This window comes from Rhopilema esculentum, chromosome 9, assembly GCF_057945365.1.
Source record: "Rhopilema esculentum isolate cy_ngs chromosome 9, ASM5794536v1, whole genome shotgun sequence".
Lineage (NCBI taxonomy): Eukaryota > Metazoa > Cnidaria > Scyphozoa > Rhizostomeae > Rhizostomatidae > Rhopilema > Rhopilema esculentum.
This window is the reverse complement of record NC_142823.1, coordinates 12082727-12107801: the sequence shown is the minus strand read 5'-3', so window position 1 is coordinate 12107801 and position 25075 is coordinate 12082727. Positions and strand designations below refer to the sequence as shown.

General features: G+C 37.2%; 3 protein-coding genes and 1 long non-coding RNA gene across 9 annotated transcripts in view; 1 reads left to right on the top strand and 3 right to left on the bottom strand.

Annotated features, from left to right (window-relative positions):
• Positions 1–5004: 5004 nt before the first annotated feature.
• LOC135694055 (uncharacterized) lies at positions 5005–5399 on the bottom strand. The gene is made up of 2 exons (XR_010517098.2): positions 5240–5399; positions 5005–5120 (listed from the first exon to the last, which is right to left on the bottom strand). It is a non-coding gene; the product is annotated as an uncharacterized LOC135694055 (long non-coding RNA).
• LOC148959697 (uncharacterized) lies at positions 5005–8583 on the bottom strand. Its single transcript, XM_089110315.1, has one exon. The coding sequence runs from the start codon at positions 8581–8583 to the stop codon at positions 7852–7854; it is 732 nt and encodes a 243-aa protein (XP_088966441.1). The 3' UTR covers positions 5005–7851.
• Positions 8584–9923: 1340 nt separating this feature from the next.
• Positions 9924–25075, top strand: part of LOC135694051 (uncharacterized) — an 18773-nt gene continuing 3621 nt past the window's right edge. The window contains exons 1-2 of one of the 4 annotated variants that reach the window (XR_016144093.1): positions 9924–17799; positions 19603–25075. The exon at positions 19603–25075 is cut by the window's right edge and continues 3621 nt beyond it. Coding sequence is in view for 1 of the 4 variants with exons in the window: in XM_089110303.1 (XP_088966429.1) it covers positions 17700–17799; positions 19603–19799 (297 nt within the window). In the remaining 3 variants the exon portion in view is untranslated. The other 3 variants (XR_016144092.1, XR_016144091.1, XM_089110303.1) reach the window with 3 other exon arrangements.
• Positions 18176–25075, bottom strand: part of LOC135689496 (uncharacterized) — a 26416-nt gene continuing 19516 nt past the window's right edge. Inside the window, exons 1-4 of one of the 3 annotated variants that reach the window (XM_089110291.1) lie at positions 23169–25075; positions 21767–22877; positions 21411–21467; positions 18176–20822 (exon numbers count right to left, since the gene is read on the bottom strand). The exon at positions 23169–25075 is cut by the window's right edge and continues 19516 nt beyond it. The gene's annotated coding sequence lies outside the window, so the exon portion shown is untranslated. Of the gene's footprint in view, positions 20823–21410; positions 22878–23168 lie in introns of all 3 variants that reach the window. The other 2 variants (XM_089110289.1, XM_089110290.1) reach the window with 2 other exon arrangements.

Sequence of the window (25075 nt, the reverse complement as noted above, 5' to 3'; positions counted from 1 at the left end):
TATACTCCCCACCTGGCTTGATTGAGTCCCGGGCCTTCTTCAACTTGGGAAAAGAGTCGGGATCTCCCTGACCTGTTTTTTCCATAACATATTTTACTTTAGGCCACCAAAGTTTAAGTCTCCAAATTGGTGTGTCCAAGGATTGGACATGCAGCATCAAGTCAACTATTGGCTTCATGGTGTCCAGAAATGCTAGAAGGTCAGCAATGAAATCTGATCCTGCTATCATATACTGGTACTCCTCTTCTTCTTGTCGATTGGGATACAGAAGCTCAAATGCTTGCCAGTAGGCATTGAAACTCTTTTCAATTTTCACCCACTGTTCATAGGAAATGCTGGTGAATCTTTGGGAAGCATATGAGACTTGCTGAGTTGTCAATGGCTTGAAGAAAAGCAAAATCTTTGCCGCATGCAAGAATTGTGTTGAAGTTGTTACATCTTTTTATAAATCTTTCCATATGCCTTCCACTGTCTGTCTGAGAATCTTTTACATCGAGCACACCTAAATTGAAAGCATGCGCAGAGTCCCAAGTAATGGGGAAAAAAAGCTAGCTATTCTCATCATCTTCAATTTGAAGAGCATCCAAAAATTTTTCCTGAAAACCGCAAGCTTGGCATGGCCCATCTGCTGCAACACCACAGAGTCTTGAAAGGAGATCTTTGGTAAAGTTTTCTCGAATCGAAGCAAGCAACATATCAACGAGATATTGGTAAGATGCTAACTGACACTTGGCATAAATGGTAGGTGCAGCAACTGGAATAGGGCAGGGTGTTCCACTTTCATTGCGGGCTACAATCAGTGCTGCTTGATTAGTAGTCCGAAAAATTGTTCCTTTATCTACAGTTGCCCAAAAGTGAGGAAGAAACTGGGTTGATTCCAAAGGTCTATTTAACCATGCAGACATTCGAGAATTCACTGTTTTTTCCAAGCAGTATAAAATATCATTAAACTTGTTTCGAGAATGTCCTATGCTCCCAACGTTTACTGAGCACAATGCAAGAAATGATAACAGTGTTTCAAAATGCACCCCAGCTGCTCTAATTTTTACATCAACAATTGCTGCCCCAAAGATGTCATAGCAGCAGTGGACTTTATTTCGTTCATTTTCGCCTTTTTTTGTCCAATTTCGAGGCTCCCTCTATCAAGCAAAGAAGTTCAACGCAGGCGCCTTTTTGGTGATGCCAAGTTGCATTGTGGCCTTCAATGAGAAGATGTGTTGCTTTTCTGTCAAAAAATATACCGGTCTCTAGCGTTCCTCTGCTTTGTGAATTTATTATTCTTTGTGCTTGTAATTGTGTAAGATTTGCTAATGTTGGCTTACTAGCTAAATGCATCTTGAAAGATGGTAAGCAATGTAGCACTGCAGCTGCAGATAATTCATCATAGAACAATTTAGACAGGGAATTTACTGTAACAATCTAGCAAAGTGGGTAACCGAAATCTTTGAAGTGGAAATGACTTCTATGATGGTTGGTCGTCAATTTAAGCCTTGGGCACATTCTCGAAAATTTGTTGTTGTCACGTGATCGATGACGTAATTACTCCCCGGTCAGTAAAATATTAATGACAACATTTTTTCAATCTGAGTATACCATTCGAAAGAACATGCAAAACTGAGTCAAAAATTATAACACACTTATATTGTTTGACTTATTGTTTCAAAATTATAGATGTTTGAACTTTCTATGACGTCATCAAAATGGCCGCCACTGGATTTTGTAAAGAGCAATTTTTCATCGTGTGCGCTCTACTAAAACAATTTTTAGCAACCAAATTGTTTTGTAAACATACAAGTTAGGTTTCAGTTTTGCCGAGAAAAGCTGCCCTCTAAGTAATCATCCTCTAACATCATAGTTTACGAACTTAAGGCAACCATTCATCCATTGAGTCCCCACTGGACGAAAATTCTGAAACTTCCCATTCACTTTTGTGTTCATCGATTATTGAAGTGTCCGAGCCATCAATGATTTCTTCTTTTGTCATTTCGCTATCCCCTTCATAATCCATATGTGTACTGGGCAATGCATCTCTTTGGTGGTGTTTTCTCTTCTTTGAAGTGTGTTTTTGGCCCTTAATTTCATCATCACTCATCTCCGCATCGCCATCGTTGTTATAGTTGAGACTCTTGGCTGTTTTCTTTCTGCTTGTTGAAAGTGAAGGAGGCAACTGCTTGCCTTTAAACCAGATCGGTTTATGGAGCCACCAGAAGAATCGTTGCTGTGCTAGGTTGGGATGATTAACGACACATACAGAGAGCAGAGTGCGAAACAAGAACAAGGAGAGATCGGGGTAAACTGGTACGCAAACCAAATTAGAAGGTTTTGATCAGCATATGCCAAAAGAAATCAAGTGGAACGAATTTTTGCAGAATCAGGGAACTAAGGAAAAGTTGATAAAGCTTATTGCACAACATATGATGAGTGAAGAAGCTAGAGGTACGATAAAGCAGCCATTCATTGTCACAGAAGGTCACAACACTACAGAGTGGAGAGAAATGGATGTGAGCTGTTTTACCGTTGTAATCATAAAGAAGCGGATACCCGCTTGGTTTTGCATGCATCATTGGAAGCAGCAGACATAGTTATTGTCTCCAAGAATACCGACGTCCTGATCCTTCTCATATGGGCATATTCAAAGCTTTCTGTTTGTAAAACGTGGCTTTTCAAGGAGGACCATTATAAATATGCTGACATAGGAGTAATTTCCAATTTTTAGGAAATGATCTTTTTCAAGCACTTCCAGCAATACATGCAATATCAGGATGTGACACCACTTCCTATTTCTACAAGGCTGGAAAAGTTAAAATCATCAAAAAGTTGTTAAGTTCTCCGTCGAAATGCCAGATGCTAGAATCTTTTATTCATCAGGACAGTTGTTTACAGTGGCAAGGTAGGCGAGTCAAATGTAGAAACGAGAATCCGACTATATGAAGAAATGAAATCAAAGTCTTCATCGTCAATTCCTCCTGATCCAGATTCAGTTGAGCAAGCCATCAGACGGGCAAGTTACAAAGTGTTCCACTGGGTCCGCTGTTGTGAAGTTAACATTGAGACAGTTAGCTTTGAAAATCACGGCTGGAAATGGGACGAGAAAAAGCAGATTGTAGTTCCGATCTGGTTTAAAGGCAAGTAGTTACCTCCTTCACTTTCAACAAGCAGAAAGAAAACAGCCTAGAATCTCAACTATAACAACGATGGCAATGCAGAGATGAGTGATGATGAAATTAAGGGCCAAAAACACACTTCAAAGAAGAGAAAACACCAGCAAAGAGATGCATTGCCCAGTACACATATGGATTATGAAGTGGATAGCGAAATGACAAGAGAAAAAATCATTGATGGCTCGGACACTTCAATAATCGATGAACACGAAAGTGAATGGGAAGTTTCAGAATTTTCGTCCAGTGGGGACTCAATGGATGAATGGTTGCCTTAAGTTCGTAAACTATTGTAATACTGCTAATTCTAGGCCTTTCTCTCTAGTCCATTCGTTTGATTTTCCTTACCCAATCACTCTTGTTTATCTGTAATTTTCCTTGCTCGTTCCGCATTTGTCTATCACGTGTATTAGGATAATCTTTGTATTATTATGAGTAAATTCATACCTACGTCAATTATCAGCATGTTAAGTAGATAGCCATAGCAACCCAGTATTTAAGGATATCACGCTACCCCACCCCGCTTGTTACTAAGTAAATTACTTCCTTTCACCGTTTCATTTACGTATGTCTATTGTTTTTAGGTCAGTATATATAGGAGCCCCGTACCTCATCTTAGGCAGTAAGAATTATGGAAAAGTAGCAGAAAGAGAAAGCAGTTTATGCATGCACCGTTTTAGGGGCAAGATGCTTGTGAAAGATCTTGTCGCCTTCGTTTTGCTCTTAGTTGTTTTGAGATATTTATAGGAGATGTATCAGTTTTGGAAGACCTCTGGGATAGTTGTTGTGAAAGATTATGCCCATGTCACGGGTTAATTATTATGCGGTTGTTAGCATGCAAGTTGTGTAGCTGCCGGGATGATTTTATTGAAAGAAAAGAAGGAAAGATTTAACCGATTTACATCGCATCATTTATTGGCCATCCTCTGCCTTTTAAAAGGTCCTGAGAATCAATCGATTAGAAACATTTTACACTATGATGTTAGAGGATGGTTACTTAGAGGGCAGCTTATCTCGGCAAAACTGAAACCTAACTTGAATGTTTACAAAACATTTTGGTTGCTAAAAATTTTTTTAGTAGAGGGCACACAATGAAAAATTGCTCATTACAAAATCCAGTGACGGCCATTTTGATGACGTCATAGAAAGTTCAAACATCTATAATTTTGAAACAATAAGTCAAACAATATAAGTGTTTGATAATTTTTGACTCAGTTTTGCATGTTCTTTCGATTGGTATACTCAGATTTGAAAACAGTTGTGATTAATATTTTACTGACCAGGGAGTAATTATGTCATCGATCACGTGACAACAACAAATTTTCGAAAATGTGCCCAACGCTTAAATTGACGACCAACCATCATAGAAGTCATATCCACTTCAAAAATTTCGGATACCCAGTTTGCTAGATTGTTACAGGAAATTCCCTGTCTAATTGCAGCAGCTTAGCTACTTCAACAAGTTGCATGATGTTTTCCGCTGCTCTTATACCTACAATATTTGCTCTTGTTTCATCATCCTCAAATGCCAATTGAGCGAGAGAAGCGTGCTGCTTACCAATATTGTCAACTTGGCAGCAGGTTTACTTTTATGACTTGCCAGAATTTGTTTGTACCTTGCTTGCAATTCCCGAACTTCTGGTGAGGTTGATGGCACAAAAGTGGCAGACTTAGAGTCTGGTAAGCTGTGCCACCTCTTCTTGTGACGATTGACACTAGATGCATCAATCCTGAAAATACTGCAAAAGCGTTCTTCTCTTTTCCCCTGTAAATGTACCTCAAAGCATTCGATGCAAAAGTATTTTTCTTGTCTTTTCTGCTACTCGTTTTGCTTTTTTTAACGGAACATGCTTTTTTCAGGCTTCTTTATCGGTATACAATCATATACAGAGAGTTGTCTTTTCTTTTCTGGTTATGGTGCAGGTTCTCTTTTCTTATTTTCTGCTTCTGTTATTTTCACCTCTGAAATCATAAATAAAAACATTGTAAAGTTACTTTTGGTTGGTGTGTATTGGTTTTGTTTTTCAGCTTCAAGATTCAAATTTTTCGAAAATTTAATGCAGAAAATTCTTAACACTTACCATCCTCATCATTATCTTTGCATTTGTTGCAAATAGCCTTTTGTCCATAGCCTTCTTCCCCTTCTGTGATGCCGCAAAATATGTTAATGAAGCTTTTGCACTTAATGCATTGATGTGCTTTGCCAAAAGCGTTCCCCCAAACATGGCAGTTTGCATCCATTTCTAAGGGCAGAGTAGAGTAGAATTTAATTTAGAATTTAATTTAGTACTAGGACTTGAGCTAGGCTTCTAATTCGTGTACTCAAAGCTCAAACTTTCGTTATTTACGCCTACCTATGGGACTATTAAAAACTTAACATTAAAATGAAACTACTCACCTGAATGGAAACCAATAGTTTTCTTCGTCTTTTTTCGATCTATCTTGAACTTTTAGTGACTGCTTCAACACTGTTGCACTGCTGAACTACTAATAGTGAACTATTATTACACCAGACAATGGGAGTTTCAAAAACAGGAAAAGAGAGTCAGTTTAAAATAAAAAAAAACGAAAATAAGTAGACCACACTGTTTTTATCGTGTATTAAAGTCTCGCTGAAAGTGTCACTTACAGGCAATAACTTTCATCAAAAGTCAAGCAATTATTTCTATTTCATCGTTTTTGCGATTTTTGTACAGAATACGTGGACAGCTGGAATATATTGATATCAACAGTATAAGCAATACAAATTATACATCAATCGAAAGCTTATGATGAGATGATTCTAGTTAACTAAAAAAAATTACGTTTCAATTGCATTCAGGGGGTGGCATGCTGGAGAAATTTCTCCATACCAGACATTGACTTTGCCATTGTGAATCTCAACTTTCTCCACTGTGACTGTTAAGCTTGGTTTCCACTATGGGTTAACGTGAGATAATTCTGAGCTAAATTGAAAATTAACTCATGGTCTAAATAAAAGTTAACTTGAGATAGTGTGAAATAGCGTGAGATAACGCGAGCTATCTCAAAATTAACCCATGTACCGATTCGGTTTCCACTTGAGATAGAATTAAGTATGGAAATTTCAGAAATCACATTTTATTTGAGTCTTGCAGCTATGCCGGGCGTCTTACAAGAACAACTTATTTTACTTCTACTTTTGGGAATATTTAGAAGGAAACTATTTTTTGCTAGAAGTGCCGTTCGCAATCTGCGCCAAGGTTTTCGGTACGGAAAGTCTACCAAAAAAAGATATGCATTTGGTGAATACCACCGTTTCCAACAGGATCTTAGAAATGAGACAATGTTTCTCTTATTTCACAATTAATTTTTTTTAGTAAAGAAAACTGTTTTCAACATCTAAAGTAACAACTCAGTGCAAGTGCAATGCGTAAGAACCTCAGTGCAAATTATAGCACATTCCCCTCCCACGCATAGACTTCCTTTGATAAGATGTTATCTCAAGTTAACTCATGAGCTTGAAATCAAAAAAATTTGTTTCCAAGCTCATGAGATAACGTGAGTTAACACGAGTTAACTTTCATGAGATAATTTTTAATGACCGTTTCCACTACGAGATAATTTTTAAACCATGTCGGATCACAAAATTATCTCAAATTAACTCACGTTAACTCATAGTGGAAACCAAGCTTTACCGGCTCGCAGTCTCTGTGTCCATGAAAACACACGGGGGTAATGTTTTCACATTTGCATCATTGTTAGCCATTTCAAGTGCACTATCGCGTTTATCCTGGTAAAAACGTGACATCCTTGTCCCGCCATTGGCATGGAGGCTGAGGGCTAACAATTAATGTTGAAAGCTCGTAGTACAAAATGGTGGCTGCTTGCCGTGTTTGATACGGAAAAGATTCTCAAGCTCAGCAACTCTGAAAAGCATTTATCATCTAACTATTTGTGTTCATTAGAATCATCACAGCATAAGCTTTCGATTAATCTATAGTTTGCATTGCTTTTACTGTCCATATCAATATAATCAGGCTGTCCACGTATTCTGTACAAGTGAATTTATCACGTATGCCAATGTGCCAAGACTCTCAAATAGCAAATTTCATGGTGCTACGACGAGGAAAAAGCTAAGTCCACGCCTGAGATCTCTGGTGTAAACTACATGGAATGCATCCTGGTGTTAATGGTATTAACTAAAAACTACAAGTAAATAGTGTAACTTGTCTAACCAACTGCAATAAACAGTGCAGTAGATACCATAGAAGCTAGGAAATGCTGAATACTTCAAATGATTTGCATGCATTTACTTTCAATATATTCTTTTGCAAATGGAAGCTAAATGTTCTTTTATTGGAATTGTATTTGCTTTATATTGTAAATGTATTTAGTGTAAATTATTTTGACAGCCTAGGCCCCCTCCCCCTGTAAGTATTTTATTTTAGAAAATACCCCAGTGTCAGACAAATAGGCTTGCCTCTTACAATAGACATTTATTAAATAGCCCACTGCAAACATTTCAAAGCATACTACTTGAAGCTTTCATCGGACACTCCCCAGAGTATAAAACATCAGAATAAGGGTCCAAAATAACACAATGGAAAATATATGCCCAGGTGTGAATCGAAATAGGCCAATCAGAAAAACGCAGGCACTTGACCACCAATCGGTGCAACCATACATATATGGTCCTTTGTATTAACCATTCTTAACCAAAACTGGTGAAAAGCTAGTTAAGTAACAACAAACTGTTAAAAATTTGGTTAGAAATAGAGGATAAAGTTAAAGACATAAAACCATCAAGAATATGATAAGTTTTTACTTGTCCAATTGCTCTTTCAACATGGATTCGGACTGAAGCAATATGTGCAGTCTCCTCAACTTCCTCTGCAGTCAACTGGTCACGTGCCCCTTTCAAAGGGGGAATGTTCAGAGTAACACCAGGGGGTAAAATTTCTGCAATATCAAAGCCACGATCAGCCATAACATTGTCACCAGGTTCCAAAAGGGATAAAAGTCCTGATTTTAAGGTTATTTCTTTGTCTGAGACTCTTCCAGACCACAGCTTAAATATAAAGGTAACTGCACCATTGGGAGCTATCCCAACAAGGGCTTTCCAAGTATTGTGGTGTTTATACTCAGACCACGTTTGTGAATGAGCAACAAGTGAAGAAAGGAATTCAATAAAGATTTCAGTAGAATCTATTATGATCCTTGTAGATGGATACCTCTTAAACTGTTCAGGCATGTTCATTTGAACAAGAACTATAGAAGGAAATGGAAAGAGGATCGGCAATTCATGATAAAGAAAGTTAATCCAAGTTGTAAAGATTTTTGAAGCATGTCCTACAGAAATACCAAATCTGTCTACAAGATCAACCAGAAAGAAACCAACTTTGAGACATATCAAAACAAAAATAAATTCTTCAAAATGTGACAACTTTCTTTTACGTCCACGCATTGAAGACTTAAAAGATTATTCAGAAGGCTTGCTTGATGATTTGTGATTTGTGTCCACGCCAGTATGAAAGTTTTTGAAGCTTTGGTTCAAAATATTTGATTACAGCACAAAGAGAAGAGTAATTTGCAAAGCCTGTGTAAAATCTTACTGCTGAGTCATCATCTTGAATTTTCTTAATAGAGAAAAGCTTCTTTTGAGTAGCAGCAAGCTCTTCATTTAATCAGAAATCTGCGTTGAAAGTTTCTCAACCTTCTCCTTTAGCTCTATAAAATTTAACAAATGCGGGTCTTTCAGGATGCCTGGTGAACATTCATGATCCCCTTCACTTGGCAGGAGACAACTTTCAAGAATTGTAGGTGACTTGACAAATGAAAGTCTGTTTGCGTTGATACTGTCCTAATTGACAGAGGAGCAAGGCTTTCTGTCATTTCTGTCAAGGCTTTCTGTCAACATCAGGCAATAAAGAATTTGAAGAACAAGTAGGTAGCAGATCCGAAGTTGAAGACATAGAAGAAGATGGTTTCCGAAAAACATCAGTAGAGCTGCGATCTCTTGGCTTCTTACGAACAGCTTGGCTTCTTTCGTCTGATACAGGAGGTGTATATAATTTCAAGGATAGGGCTGCACCAGGATTTAACTTCCATCTCATAGGGTTTCGTTTAATGTCTGAATCTTTAAAATGCTCTTGACATAAACGAGTACTCTCTGTTACTCTAAAACCGGCTAGACCATCCACTTGTTTAATCAAATTGCACCATAATCGTTTCTCTGGATTTCTTTGCAGGAACTTGAAAAAATGTAGGCCAGTCGGCGTGCCGTCAGGTCTGTACGAAAAATTATAGCACCCAAAAGCCGCACATTGCTTTCCTAATGATGATTTCTTTACGACTCCACTACTAGAGACTTCGCTATCCATAATAGTTTTCTTCCTAAAGGTATAAAACCGCGAAAGTTTGAAAGAAACGTGAACCAAACTTGTGATCGCCATGGAAAGTCTTCACCCTCGTATGACTCAAACAACCATAGCTTTGCCTTCGATTCTGACCTCGCTTTTACTAGAAAATGTGAAAATGGTCTATTGCTAGAGTCAAAATTCACGTTGAAAGGGGAATTGGACGGATCAAGATTTGAGCATTCTTAGTACGCCTATGCAATTGAACATGGTGCCAAATTTTGACAACATAATGACAATCTGTTTTGCCATAACTAACCTTCATTCAAAGCTTGTTAAGTAAAAGTCAATGCCCAATCCTAAATCCTCGAATTAGCCCGTAAGGAAATAGGGGCTTTTCTATTCTTGACATTTTTTGGTTGGGGGGGGGGGGCTTTTACTGTAACAGATGGTGGAGTACCCGATTTTGCTTTCATGCATAAAAGCAACGATTCCAAACCAATTAAGCATCACTTTCACAGACACAAGGATGTTATTTGCCGCCTGTTCATATTGCAAAGGTTACGGTCATTACAAATCTCATTGCCTCAAACTGCTAACGAAGCTCAAAGATTCATCCCTAAAAATATGTAGAGACTTCAACCGCTTCAAAGTTGCCCGTTGTGAACAAGATTCCAAGATTTGCAAATATGGAAGAGACCACAAATGTTCAATCTGCCTGAAATTTAACTGCAAAGCCTACACTCACATTCACAGTTCACACGACACTACCAACTTCAACCAGAAGTCACTTCTATCCAAGATCACGGATACACTAAAAGATCTAATAGAGCGTTTTAACCAAATGAAGGAAGACTTTGCTCAAAGTCATCAGAAAAGTGAAATGGCATTTATTGGTCCTCTAGGTCCACGGACATCAAAATCCGAAGCATCAACTACAGTAAATCTCAACCACAAAGGCATTCTCGCCACACCTATTACCTCAGCAAACAAGAATCTCAATACGGCTATTTCTACTGGTTTTCCTTTATCCGCTGTCTCAAAGCGTCACGCAATCCATTGTCAACAACACTCGCTTACGATACCACCTCATAGAAATATAAAATTGTCTCCAAGCCAACAAGACTCATCAGCCTGCAGCCTCATTTCTGCCGATCACAATTCCTTACCAATAAGGGATATCATGACAATACCCATAACCTTTTCAAATAATCAGACAATCAATCTCGAAATGGTAATTGTTCCTGACCTTGCCACAGACATCATAATGGGACAAAATCACCTAGTAAAACTAGATGCCATCATACATCACAAGTCACAGACGATATCATTTCAACATCCTGATTTGAAATTTGCTATTCCTTGTAATCTGAGCATGCCATCCCAGAACTCTGTCATAGACTTCTTTCCTGGACACTTAATTCCAAAAAATTTCAAAAAAGAAAGCCTTCTCCTTTCTTTTTTTCCGAAGAAGGAGTGGACTGTAATAGGACATTACTCTATGATAATTTATGTTGCTTGTGTTTAGTATGTATTGTTGTAATTATGTAATGATCATTAGTCAGTTTCGAGTCTCAACACGAGTTGTACGCTATCATTATTGCTTCTTACTGTATACAGCTACTCGTAAGTTACAGCTAACCCTTAACATGTAACAATACCAGGGGGGGGATTTAAAAAATTGTTGTAGACATTAAAAAGACATAATTAAAATACCCCATTATTAAAATATTTTTATGAGCTTATTCAAGGGGGGGGGGGCTTCTTGACAGTTTTTAGTTCAAAGGGTCGGGGCTTAGTTGATGGGGGAGCTTTTTCAAGGGGGGACAACTAGAGGATTTACTTTATACCATATTTTGCATTTTGTGCAGCTACAGCTAGACGCATTTAGTCCTGAACAGTCAAGTTTTGATGTTCTGAAATGATTGCAAAGTGGACCAATTTGTCTATAGAAATTACAAGGTGAGCAACTTTATTGATGTGGTAAGCAGTTTTGGCAGAACCATTCTTTTCTTGGTTTTTTTCTAATGTCCACACACTTGTAATGAAATTTCCTATTGTGCAGTTTTCCCCAGCACATGCAATCATGTTGCTATATGCTTTCTTCTTACAAACACACCACAATTCATCACTACGAGGCATTTCTTTCTGTTTTGAATAAATAGTTTTCGTGACAATTTCAGGAAGCATGTAGTTAAAGAAAAAAAACCTCAGGTGCTGAAGCCAAGTTGCTGCTGAAACAGTTATTGAGAGAAACTGTTTGAAAATGCTTTTCAATATCTGTGCAAACAACAAAATCACAGTACTTTACTTGAAGGACAAACATTTGAAATTGTATTTGATCCATGTATCAATGGTTTTGCTTTAAAGAGAGAGCACCATTAAGACAGAAAGTAGGGTCTTCATCAGCAGTATTTTGAATGGCTTTCTCCTTGTTTTTGAAAGACCATTTTATTTCCAAAATTTCTCTACTACAACAAATGGGCTCTCCTTAAATCTCTGCAGCCATATGAATTCTGCCAAGTAGTCTGGTATAAGTTTGCGATTTGTTAAACCATGCTGTGACTTGAATCTCTTTTTGCCTGTTGCTACATTGCCTCCATGTGATTTGTAGTTGTCCTGGCGACTGGGTCTACAAAATTGTAGGTGTGTTTCACTGTCCTGTGTTTGTAGCCGATGTTCCCTACTTGGTTATATGCCTGCCACATGTCTGAACATACGATGGAGGCACAACCTAAGTTTGCAAAATTGTTGGTAAGGTTACAGCATCTCTTCGAGGAACTGGAACCTGGAACCCTTTTTTGTCAACCGGATCATATCCTCTGAATATCCAGTTTTGAGGAAGAATTCTGCCGCAATTATATTTCCTCTTGGCGAACAGGCTCTCGTCAATTTCCACAATGCGGCCAGGTCCGTCAATCTGTTGTGGATTGTTAAGAAAATGCTCCATACAGACATCGCGGCAGAATTCCTTCCAGTCAACCACTGTGTGTTCGCTTTTGATTTTAAGTTGCTTGAGAACCTGCTTCTGCGACAGGCCCCTTGTTCGTCCACAGTCTAAACTCCAGAAATAGGTAAGCCCTATTATTTGCCGCAAATGCAACTTCGAACCTTCAAAGAAACTCCCCTTGCATATGTTAAACCTTCTTCGACATTGTGGGCATCGCCATGTTACCCCATCCTATTGAAGGCACCAACATGACAGCGCTCACACAACATCATTCGTGCAAGCAGCCCATTCTGCCGACACCAGGCAATTGTAGCAGGAATGTTCTCTGTGAATTGTCGGAATATTCCAAATAGAGTCATTGCATTGAACTCGTCAAAATTGGGAACAAATGTTGCCATTTTGTTGATGGTATTTCTGCAGACAGTCCTCCAGAGTGACTTACTCTTCGTTGGGAATGCATTTATAGCTTGTGTGCAATAATCACACACAGTTTCTAGACACCAATAGGCTGCCAAGGCGTTATGGTTTTGCTTTAAAGAGAGAGCACTATCAAGTATCTTTCTACTAATTCTTTCTAAATCGTCAGTTGAAACACAGTTTTAGCGCTGTTTCTAATTTCTTAGCAAGTTTCACATGTTTAAGCCGTAAATATAGAAAAATCACCTTAGATACTTTCAATTGCAAAGCCTTCAACTTTGCTTCAATACCTTTGTGCAATGGCATTCCTGCTTTAAATAGCTCTCTCCACTCGAGACAAATATCAAGGGCGACAAGGACTTTGTTACATTTGAAAAATTTCTGCGACCCGGTTACCCAGGTTAGTAAGGGTTTGCTATGTAAGTTTAGGTTGGAACAAAAAAGCATTTGTACACATATAGATTGAGAATAGTTAAATGTAATGTTACGACATCAAGTGCCTTTATCCTGTTTTTAGCTAGGTAAAAGGCCACACAAGAGAAGGGGAAGGATAAAGGATATATAGGTCTTTCCATTAAAAGGCGTGAAATGACAATTCACGATTCATACATAACAAAACATAACACATAACAAAACAACTGATAAGTGGCACCACAACTTGGCAGCGTGCATCGCTTAATTTTTATGTTGATAACCAAATATGGTTTTTCATTAGTGAGAAGCACACCATTTCCATTAGCACCGTCACTCCCCAAACATTGCTTTGGTAAGGACCACCACAAAGAAAGCAACTGTTATCAGTAGGCTCAAAACAAGGTCTACCAAAACCCGTTTCAATTGGCAGATTATTGACCATATTTAATATGGGCACTGGAATCTCGTACGGCAACTCCCTCAGGATAAGTAGAGTGAGGGTGGATAAAAATGACATTGGCAATTCTTGTTCTTGAAGTGACTCAGCACTACCACTTATTTCCATCAATCCGATGGCATGTTCTTTATAATTTTTTTCTTGCAAGTGCAACAAAATGAATATGCAAGCAAACTTTGCCTTGAAAAACCTGAGAAACATAACTTTGCCTTTAAGAAACATAACTCCACTCAATATCTAATGTATGAATGGCAGTGGTACGATGCAGGGTGGCTTTTGATTCTGTAGAGAGATTTTGATGTTGAAGAGAGATTTTGATTCTGAAGAGAGATTTTGGGGTCTCAGCTGGCATATGTTCAGTTGGGCAAATTCCTTACTTGGCAAAGTGAACAAAAGCTTTATCATGCCATTGATATCCCATTAAGAAACAATTTCAATTTAGAACTGGTGAATAATTATATTCTGCCTGACTTACTTATAGAATATTCAGTTAAACTTTGAAAACCAAGTGTTAATTGATGATATAAGAGTATGGCAATGGAGATTGAATGAAATCCAAATTGTCTTATGTCTATTTGGTATTGCACCTGGTTTATATATTTTTTTGGGAAAAAGTGCTAAAGAGATGAAAAGCTGCATTTGGGCAATCTTACCTGTTTTGTTCCTCCATACTTTTTCTTTCACTGCTCAAAGGTGCATTTTAACTGTTCTTTTCCTTGAAAATGGTCTATCACGACATGAGAATAGCCCATCGAGTTGGAGGTCAAGGGAACACCTTTAACCTCATAACTTTTTGAAGATACTTTGACCACAGTTGGTAAAGAACTGTCTTGAATTGCCTCTAGTGCTTCTTGAATCTCTTTGTCTGGAGTAAACGTTTCTATTTCTTTGGGCGAGAAAGACACTGCATAAAATGGCTCAGTTGGTATTTCAAGCAAATGTGCACAAGTGAACATTGCCCCTTTGCCACTGGTAGCAAAACTACCATGCAAGGTCAAGCACTTTCGAACGAAACATATTTGTTTGTTTTCATTTCAGAAGACAAACGATCAGTTGTCGTTTGGGGTAAGCTTCACAGAACAAAGACAATCACCAGAGCTTTGCCTATATATAGTGACGCTGTTATTCTTTTTTGCAGGATGCTTGTCTGGAGAAAGGTTTTACTTTCCTCCCAGTTCGTCCTTTATTATTAGCTTTCGGCAAGACACTGTCATTGAAGGTAGCATTCAATGACTGATAACAAATAGTAGAATACCACCAATACTGGCGACAAGCGAATATATTGAGGAGCTGAGCATGCGAATATTATATAACAATGGAAAGGAGGTTAGGGAGTCGAGCAAGAGAAAGTTTTTTAAAGAATGAGGCAACCCTCTGTCCTGTATTCAGAGGGCATGCGTAATAAAATCATGCAACTTGAAATCTTTCTCTTTCTTCTTACCATTTGCTAGCCTTCCTTCAACAAAAGGGCTTGAAGATCAATTAAATGAAATAATTGAATTGATGAAATTTATGTTTACCACCTGTTTAATAATGATTCTTATATTAATTACGATTATGATTATGAAATTACATAACAAGTTGACTTATTGTCCAATTAGCGTAAAACACTGAGTAACAGCTTTCACAATATTGTTTCAGGGTGCTGTAAATATGCAAAATCAGTTAAAGGCATTACGAATTGCCTGAGATATTGTTTAAAATATTATAGCCATTTAACCATGAGGACTTGGGTCCCCATTTTATATTCACACTGTTTGTAGTTAGAACAGCAGGGTATCATGTTTCAAGTTGAGTTGTTATGTTGAGTTTTGGTGAAGTCGCAAAAAGAGAATTCTTCGCTAAAGTTTCGCTATTTAATGAGTGAACTCGCAAGGTTGGGGTATTTCCAACAATATGTCCAGATGAGCACAAGCTCTGGCCCTTTCAAACCTCTGTTATCTGGTCTCAGTTCATAAGTTTATGAACCAGGTCAGAATAACAGTGATCTGTTAGCAAACTTGAAATCTCTCATTGGCCATATTTCAGCTAATTTTGAACATATCTAACTGATTTTGCATATTGAGAGGTTTACAGACAACAGGATTTTTTTTTGGAAGATAATTAATAGAGAGTGCGGGAAAATAACCAACCCAAGCGAGGCTGGAACTCACGACCCCTGACTTTGTATGTCAAGTGCTCTACTTGTTATTTCTAGTAATATTTTTCACATACACACATGGATCTGCTTTATTTTGAACATAACCAGAGTCTTTAAAATGCTGGTCAATCACACTATTCCAGCATCTTGCAGCCTGCTTTAAACCATACAGACTCTTTTGCAATTTGCAAACATAATCTGGATTCTTTGTATCTACATAGCCTTTTGGCTGCTTTATGTAGATTTCATGTAGACATCTAAATTGCCATTCAAAAAGTTTTCACATCCATTTGATGGATGTCCATGCTCATGGCATTAGCAATGGAAAGAATTATTCGAATGGAATTTGCTCTTGTAACTGGTTCAAAAACTTTATTATAATCTACACCTTGTTGTTGGGAATATCTCTGTGCCACTAGTCTGGCTTTGAATCTGTCTACAGTACCGTCAGCTCTGTGTTTCACTTTAAACACCTATTTTGAGCCTCCAATATTTCTATTCTTAGGCAATGGAACAAGTGTTCATGTTTCATTCTTGCGCAATGATTCATACTCTGAGTCAGTTGCTTCTCCCCATTTCTCTGCATATTCACCATTCCAAGCATCTTTTATTGATCTTGGCTTGCTTCTGGAATAATGGAGAGAAAAGCATTTGCTGTGAGATTCTCTGCATCAGATAAACTATCAAGATCAATTGCTTCAGTATCTATCCATTCACCATATCCGTTTGGGTTTCTCCTTTCTCTTTCAGAACGTCTTAGTGTCTCACTATCTCCCACTGGCTCAAGATCTTGGTGATTGTGATTATCAACTTCTGCTTTATCATCTGCTTCTGGATAGATAACATGAAAGTCCCTTTTTTGTTCTAAGTGTGGACAATATCCTCCAATAATCTTATGCGATGCAACATCACTTGGCTATCGGAGGAAATATTCTCGAGGCCTTGAAGAGCTACCAAACGAGGCCAACCCTGTAATGCTCAGTGGAAGATAAGTGATAGATATCTTTTTTGTGCTTAAAGATAAATTTTTCGTACATTATAGTATTGCTACCGTGATGGGCTACTTCAATTCCACATCAAGAACTTCACTTCTGAAAGTTATTACGTAGACTATTGTAGTCAATATATGAGCAATTCTTTATGAAAACTTCTGATCTTTATGAAAATGCGGGCCAGTTCTATTCTTTACTCTGTCAGATTCTGAAGCTTTCTCATTTTAAATAATTCTATTTGCTGGCGATAATAAGAAGAGTGCAAAATTTATTCTTTCATTTCTAATTCAAGATTCCTATCTTTGGTTTTGTATCATTACTAGCTTCAGCCAACGAGTTTGTATCAAGAAGAGGAAAACCAGGATGTTACTAAGAAAACTTGTTTCATCAAATATTTGGAATGCGTAGAAAGAGCATCACTAAATACACTTCTAAACCACGAACATCCAAACATTTTACACGTGCTAGAAGCTTGTGAAGAGCTATTCAAGGCTGTGAGCAATTTCCAAGGGAGCTATGTACCTTCTTCAGGTGCGGTTTGTTCTTATATACCACGGACAGCTTCCTTCAATCATTTGGCAGCACGTTTATCCTCTGGGCTGATAATAAGGAAAGACCTAGAGGCCCTATCCGAGCTTCAGATTTGTGCCCCCATTGTTTATGGAGTTATAAAATGTCTTCCTGCTGCTTCTTTGCCACAGCCGTGGATCACGTTGCTTGAAGAACTAATTGTGAAGCCAAGGTATGTCACAGATTTCCAGCCTCATGACACCTCAACATCGAACAGTTTCTTATCCAACAGTTTGAGCTTCTTTCCTTCGTGGCCACAGCTATCCGACCGTGGCTCCTACACAATGGATAAAACGAAGAGCGACACCAGGGAGGAATGTGCTAAAACATATCGAGGTCATCCAAATTTGTTGCCTGGTATATTCACAGTTTACTGTCAACACGGTATGCTCTTTTGATTAATGTTCTTTGCTTTAGAAAAAATATGTCATTAAATTGTAGCATATATATCTGAGGTGCCCATTTGGAGTTAACTTATCAGTGCAGTTGCTCTTCAGAGAAAATTGTATTGTTGTCTTGAACTTTCCACCAAACATATAGCATGGTTTCCGTTTGTTATGAAATAGTTAGTCGTCATCCAAAAGATTCAAGGAAATCTCATGAGTTATTAACAAACCTGACATATAGTCTTCAGTGTTGTCATATAGTCAACATTCAGAAATCTAAGGGTTTACTTTGTACGGTTGAGATTTTACAAAAAACTATGAAACAAAGAAACTAGAACAAGTCACAATTATCAATTAGATAGTCAACCACACCAGAAAAACGTTGCTTCAGAAAGGATGATTCTGTCAACAGCTTCCGTGATTAAAAAATAGTGAACTTTCTATGAACTCGTTCCGTATGACCTCTCGTTTGGCAACTTTTGCTCTTTCTTTCCGAAATTTTGTTTTAGGAACACCTTTTTTATCTATTCAGAAATCTGCTACGGTTTTGAAATAATGCAATGCCAATGTCCCATTCACAATTATGCAAACTAAATTGCCTGAAGGTATTTATACAGGATTTATCACATCAAGCTATTGTCATAATAAGTGATTTGATCTTGTTCTAGTAATACGTGCTGTTATCTTGAAGATTGTTTCAGATTGAAGGATTGTTCTGAAATGACTCCACTTTTTGAATGGCTCCACTTTTTGAATGCCTCCACATTTTCAGCATCGTTTCGGAGTTTGGTATCGAATGACAACGTTCTCGAAACTAGCAATGGAAACACAAAATCCATCTTGGGAAAACATCTGGTAACAATGTGTCCAAATGTCCAAATGTGTAAACGCAGCAAATAACAGGATCTTTTCCAAACTGAATTATTTTTGTTTGGAATCAACGAAGATTTTCTCCTGTAATCAGAGTCATCGTTTCTTTTTGATCGTGTCGATTTGATTTTCTTTGTATATTTTAATTTTTTTTTTAAATTTTAATACCGAAAGCAGTGTAAAAATTGATATGTTTAAAAGCGTTTTTCATCATGTCTTTCATCGCTTATTGTTTCCTCTTACAAGTAATTTGTTGGCCTTCTCGTTGGCCTATTTATTTCTTTTACAGCCCCTGAAGCAATAATATATGATAACTGTTGCCATCTGCATCATTACTGCTTAAACAGAGACCCTGGCTTCTTTAAACAATGCAACTTTTTAGTAGACAGATTCCACTGGAAGAATCATAAAGGTTTGTAAATTGTTGTTGTTGTCGAAGCAGTTGCAAATAACTGTGCCCCCTGTGATAAATATACGGATGAAAGATATACAACAATCTTTGTTCTACGTTTTTATCTACCTTATGGTCTTTTTTCTTGCGTCGAACAGTGATACCACATCTTTTTATTGATCATTAATTTGAATAAAAATGAAAATCAGATTAAAGATAATTTTTCAAATGGAAATGAGTGTAAACAAAAGAGCTCTCATTTCAGTACAACATACACTCGAATATAATGAAGAATTATTGCAAGACAGTACTTTATGATTGGAAGCTAGCTCAAATGTATAAAGCCAGTGATAGTTACAATATGAAAAGATTGTCGAAATAGAAGGATTTGAATTGTCAACGATAGGCTAGAAAAGCAATATATTTGATAGCATTTACATTTATTTTAAGCTTTGTCCAATTGGTAGGAGGACAGAGCTGTCCCTGCAATCCCAATGCGTCAAGGGCCATTTGAATTAAAGGTATATTTCTTATATTTAGCTTGTGCTGAAAGCTACAATGCTTCTACTCAACCAGCATATGACCGAATCAACACCCAAATCAACGAGCAGAGAAATGCAACACTGAAGACGCTCAAGAGTCAAGTGTCGTACATGAATGAAGAGAATTTTCTCAGCTACATCAAGCTGCTTCTTTTTTACTGCAATTACACACTTAAACAAGAAAAAGGATTCTGAAGCTTCAAACATTCACCCTTTTCTTACTTTAACGCTTAACTTGTTTGACACCCTATTCATTTGCCATGATTAATTCATTTGATCATATTTTATCGTCATATATAAAAATTCTAACCTTTTCTGTGTTTTTTCAAAGGTGTGAGCCCTTACATGGAAAACTTTTCTTATAAAAAGCAACATAAGATAAATTATTCTACAAATAAATAAGACGATATCAAGAGAAAAGTTAATCTTTGTCTATTTTGAGAGAGAAATTAACCAACCTTTTTGTTAAAATTGTCAATGTTTATCAAAACATTAGGACTTAGCAAAAAAGACACTGATTATGTATGTGCCCTATTACAGTTTATCGTTTCAAAAAGCCTTTAATTGGAATATGTTGAATTTACGATGTTGATGGAATTGTTTCAATGATCAGTGACGATAAAAGAACATTTTTGCGTATTTTTTCTATAAATGTGTCTTAACATTGGCGCTTAGCATGACATAATTTGGACAGCTATGCGCCATTCCGATTATTATTGGTACAAGAACAATTTGTAGACAAAATTTTGATCTCCAGACACAAGGAGATGATTGCAATTATGAATAACGACAAGATGACCATTTGGGATAACCAATATAATATTATGTGATGAATCATGTTTGACAATATAAAAGCTATTACACCCGTGTTCAGGGAAATTTTTTGCGGCACGCTCAAGCCTCTAAATCTTGAAATAGGATTTGTGTTGCGAAAAGGGTGTTCAACAACTTTGCCCCACTAAATAAAAGACAAATTATTAGGATTGAAAGTGATTGGAACTGATAGGTCATAGAGAATTAACATGGTACAAGAAGAAAGGTCTGATAATAAGACTGGAACTAATGAAAACAGTTTAGAAACTTTAAAAGCCCTTACCGATGCATCACTAACTAGGCATATTCTTTGTGACGATCGGCGCAATAAATTTTCACTCCTCTTAAAAACAGTGCCAGTCTTGGAGAGTAAAATTCTTTCTTTGCCATGTCAGTAATGAAGTTCTGTAATAATATCATATACGAATAATAAATTATCTTTTCCAAGACAGATTGTTTGCTGGCTAATATTATCTGATAATTCGTGGTGAATGAACTTTGCAACTGAAATGATATTATTCAGCTATCAGTGGTAGTGGAAGTAAATTTTATATGGCTCGGAAACTGTTGGAAACCTAAAATTTTCGTGTAATCGCGCAAGACACTACTGTAAGGCAGATATGCATAGCAAAAATCCAATAAATGCATATATAGCATACACTGATAAAACGACACATCAAAGAGACTTTTACAGAGTTCATTTAGCAACTTTATCAGATGAAGGTTATGACCCATGAAAAAAGATAGATTTGCGGGGAGAAGCCTTAAGGTAAAATAATGAAGCGCAATAAAATTTGATATTTTCTCACACCGTGCCCTTACGATGACGGCAATTGACAAACGTTACAAGCACTTCAAAATGTAGGGCTCACTGTCAGATATTTTCCAGTATAGCAATGTGGAGGGTATGGATGAAATAATTGAAATAGGTAATCAAGCCGCAATATCTTTTACCCTAGCGTATACCATAGGCTATAGAATAGATTAACCTACCTTTATGTCTGGTGAATACCTGTGTAGCAACTTCTTCATTTCATCAGTCAACTTGAGCTGGTTGATAGGTACATAATACATACTATTATTAACGTACATACGTTGGTTGATAGCTTGCAACACCCACACAAGAAATTAGAAAAAGAGAGACTTAAACTATATCTCCAAAGGATAAACTTTTTCAATATATTGAATAAGAAGAGGATGGAGTAGGTTACAATTATTTCACAAAATGGAGCAGAAAAATTGTACAATTGTCGCAGGCATTCCCTTTTTTTAAATCACCAAGCTTAAAAATTGGCATTGGTCTATCTAATTCAACTTGAAAATGACAAAGCAAATGTAAAATTGCCTACCTTGATAACGAATCAGCCTTTAAATGACAGAAGCATGACCAGTTGTCGTCACTGGCAGTTGCCATTACACACCTTACGTGATAGTCCCGCAAGCAATGCTGACAGACCATGATTTCTGAAGAGGTGGTTTCACCCAGCGAAAAAGAGCATACATTTGCATGATCGAATTGGATGCTGCAGCAAACTTCAGCTCGTTCTTCTGGTTCCATGTGTACCAAGAGAACAACATGGTTGATAGGACCATTAAGGCTTGACGGAACCCACAGCAATCGACATATGTCTTCGAGATCTTCAGATCCAAATTGCCAATTCAAAGCACATTTGACGAAAAGGAATGTATCCTTATTCCAAAAGCACCAGATATCATCATCATATGAAGTATAGCTAGCAAGGAAAATGCCTTATGAGAAATTTCTGTTCATAGGATCTTAAAAGGATTTTACGTGTAGCAATAGCTCATCTAGAATGAATTTAATTAGGATTGAAATAAAAATAAAAATAGGAGCACAATTGAAAATATATTCAACTGAAACAGCAGAATCATCATGCACAAAGAACTTGAATTTTCAAAGTTTAACACTTTTACCAAGTTAAATGATTTTACCAAGTATCTAACAAAATATGTGCAACTTTGAAAAATTTAGCAAGAAAACATTACTAGGTTTTTGAAGTAAGAGAAACAAATCGAGTTTTGTCGGCTAGCTTAATTAACCACCCTTCCAATACAGTTGAAGTATTTCATTAGGATTAAGATCATGTTGCAAAGGAAAAGGATCGTTAAGTAGTGTTTCCTGTGTCCCCAAAATTATCATTAAATAGTTTATTCTGTTTAAGAAGACTGATTGATACGTTGCACAAACCTCACAAAATCTTGAAAAAACCCTTGGTTAAATCAGCTTGCTAGCTCAACAACAAATTCAATAAGGTTCAGTGAAATCTGATTAACAATGATTATCTCTCAGGATGTTGAGGAAACTAGGCGAGCAATTTATTGTAATTTATAATAGAAATTCAACGAAAGGTCATCTGAAATATTTTGGTATTTCGAGGCAACGCCATCTGTCGTTAAATGAAATGCCAGGTTTCTCTTTTCCATGTCAACTGCGTTAATCTTGTAGGAAAAACATATATAAACATTTGGAGCATACAAACAATACACAGAAGGATCCCTATATTACACAATGGGAAAGGTCCGCCACAAAAAACCTAAGACCACAACACCACATTCTTCAGTTATGTTTTCAAGCGTTAATAATGCCAATGACACATAGCTAGCGAGTGAGAGATTGAATCAGGAATCACTGGCGAATTTCTAAAGGAGATTTATTTGAAGTCTTCTTTAAAAGGATTCTTTAAAAGATCCTAGGTAATCCTGATGTAGATCCTATATTGTAGTACGTACTTGTTCAACAATGGTATCCATGGAAAGTAAACCAAAATTCAAAGTGCGAAGTTTCACCCAGCTCCAATTCCTCTCGGTACTGTAAATGTGCATAGAGGCCGCTCGAAAAATACAGTTTCCATCGCCCTTAACATTTACAGGCTCAAAACCATGTTGCCTAATGTCAGTGGGTACGAGATGACGGGACCTGAAAATTGAACACAAATCGTTCATTACTTATACTGACAGTGTAAATCAGAAGCTTGAACATTATTTCTAGACCTGTGTTTTCTGCAGACTCTATAGGCCATTACTGGTATTTGAACTTTGTCTGCTATTTCACAAGCATCTTCAAAATGTTGTCTGTGATTTGTTTCAATTTCGCATCTGCCTCTTTGCAAAGAAAAAATAGTTGTCTTCACTATTTGAAACCCTTTCAAGATTTTAACCTCAACAATCTCATGTTGCACAGTAGGTAACTATAACCAAGGTCGGTCCGTACAGTTTTTGGAGTATTAAAAAAGTCAGAATTGACTGGCAATAGCCAAAACAGATCCATCAGCTACACAAGATATCCAGGCTCTATCTCTGTTTTAGCTCATCATAATGCTAACATTCTTGTCTTAAAAGCAGAACCAATACACAAGTTTACATTATGGTATGCACACTATGTCACACTTTGTAATACACAGGCCTGTATGAGAGGGACCATATGTATAAAAAGCCGAAGGATTCTATTGAAGAATTCAAGCAGAAGCTTCAGAATACTTGTCAGCTATGTTTCTAGACGCATCATAATATTGACCAATGCAGTTGTGAATATCTAGATCAAATTTATTGGCCAAGCAAACAAGTATCAAGTATATTTGATGTGATTTAAATCTAGTCGGAAAAGGCCACTGTTCTTAGACATGTAAAAGCTAACATTTTATGATTTTTATTCTTGAGAAGCAAATCTTATGTTCCATTCAGTATTTTCTACTGCTTGGAAAATCATTCTAGCCAAATATTTGAAGCCCCTCACACTGGTGATAGTCTCGAACCAAAACTGAAAGAGCACGATAGTAAGATGTAAATAAAGGAACATTTTTTATACTGCTACTTTGTTTTACATTTCAGTTGCTGAATATATTAACTATCGTGTACATAAACTTTCCAAAGCAAAGCAAAACATCAAATCGACAGCAGATGTCAGAATCTAATCAATCCACCAAAATTTTATGGTGAAACCTGCAAAGATGTAGAAAAGTGGATAAATGCGTTTGAAAGAGCAGTAAGAGCCAACGAGTGTAGACAGAAAAGACAAGTAGATGTGCTACCTGTTTTTACAGGAAAGAGATGCTGACTTTTGGGATTAGCTTCCAAAAGAAGTTCAGTATGACATTGAATTGCTCATAGAAACCCTGCAAAACCATTACTTACCAAAGGAAGCAAGAAGACGTTTCTATCCAGACCTTTTTTCAAGAAAACAAGAAGAACAAGACTCAGCGAACAATTTTGGACAAGATTTCCAACAATTGATTCAATAACCCTATGCAGACATGCCCGCTCAATACCAAGACACCTTTATGTGAGAGCATAAATCGTCGACCCTTGTGTTGATTGCCGACCCTAATCGGTTGGAGGATGCCCATTCAACAGCAAGAGAGGGAGAAATTCACCACCAGATAGTAAGTTTCTTTTAACCATGGGTGAAACCGGACAAAAAGGAAAGCATTAAAGTCCTTGTTGGGTCAGTCCAAAGTGCAAAAAATGACATGGCAAAATGCATGGATTGCTTGGAGGAATCGATGTCCTCTAACACACCATACAAGAAGGAGGAACCAGATGAGCAGAGATTTGCCAGAAAAAGCCAGAACAAGAAACCATTTGAGCAGGCATTTACGTTGCATGGATAGGTGACCAATATGCGGTTTCTGCATGAAAGT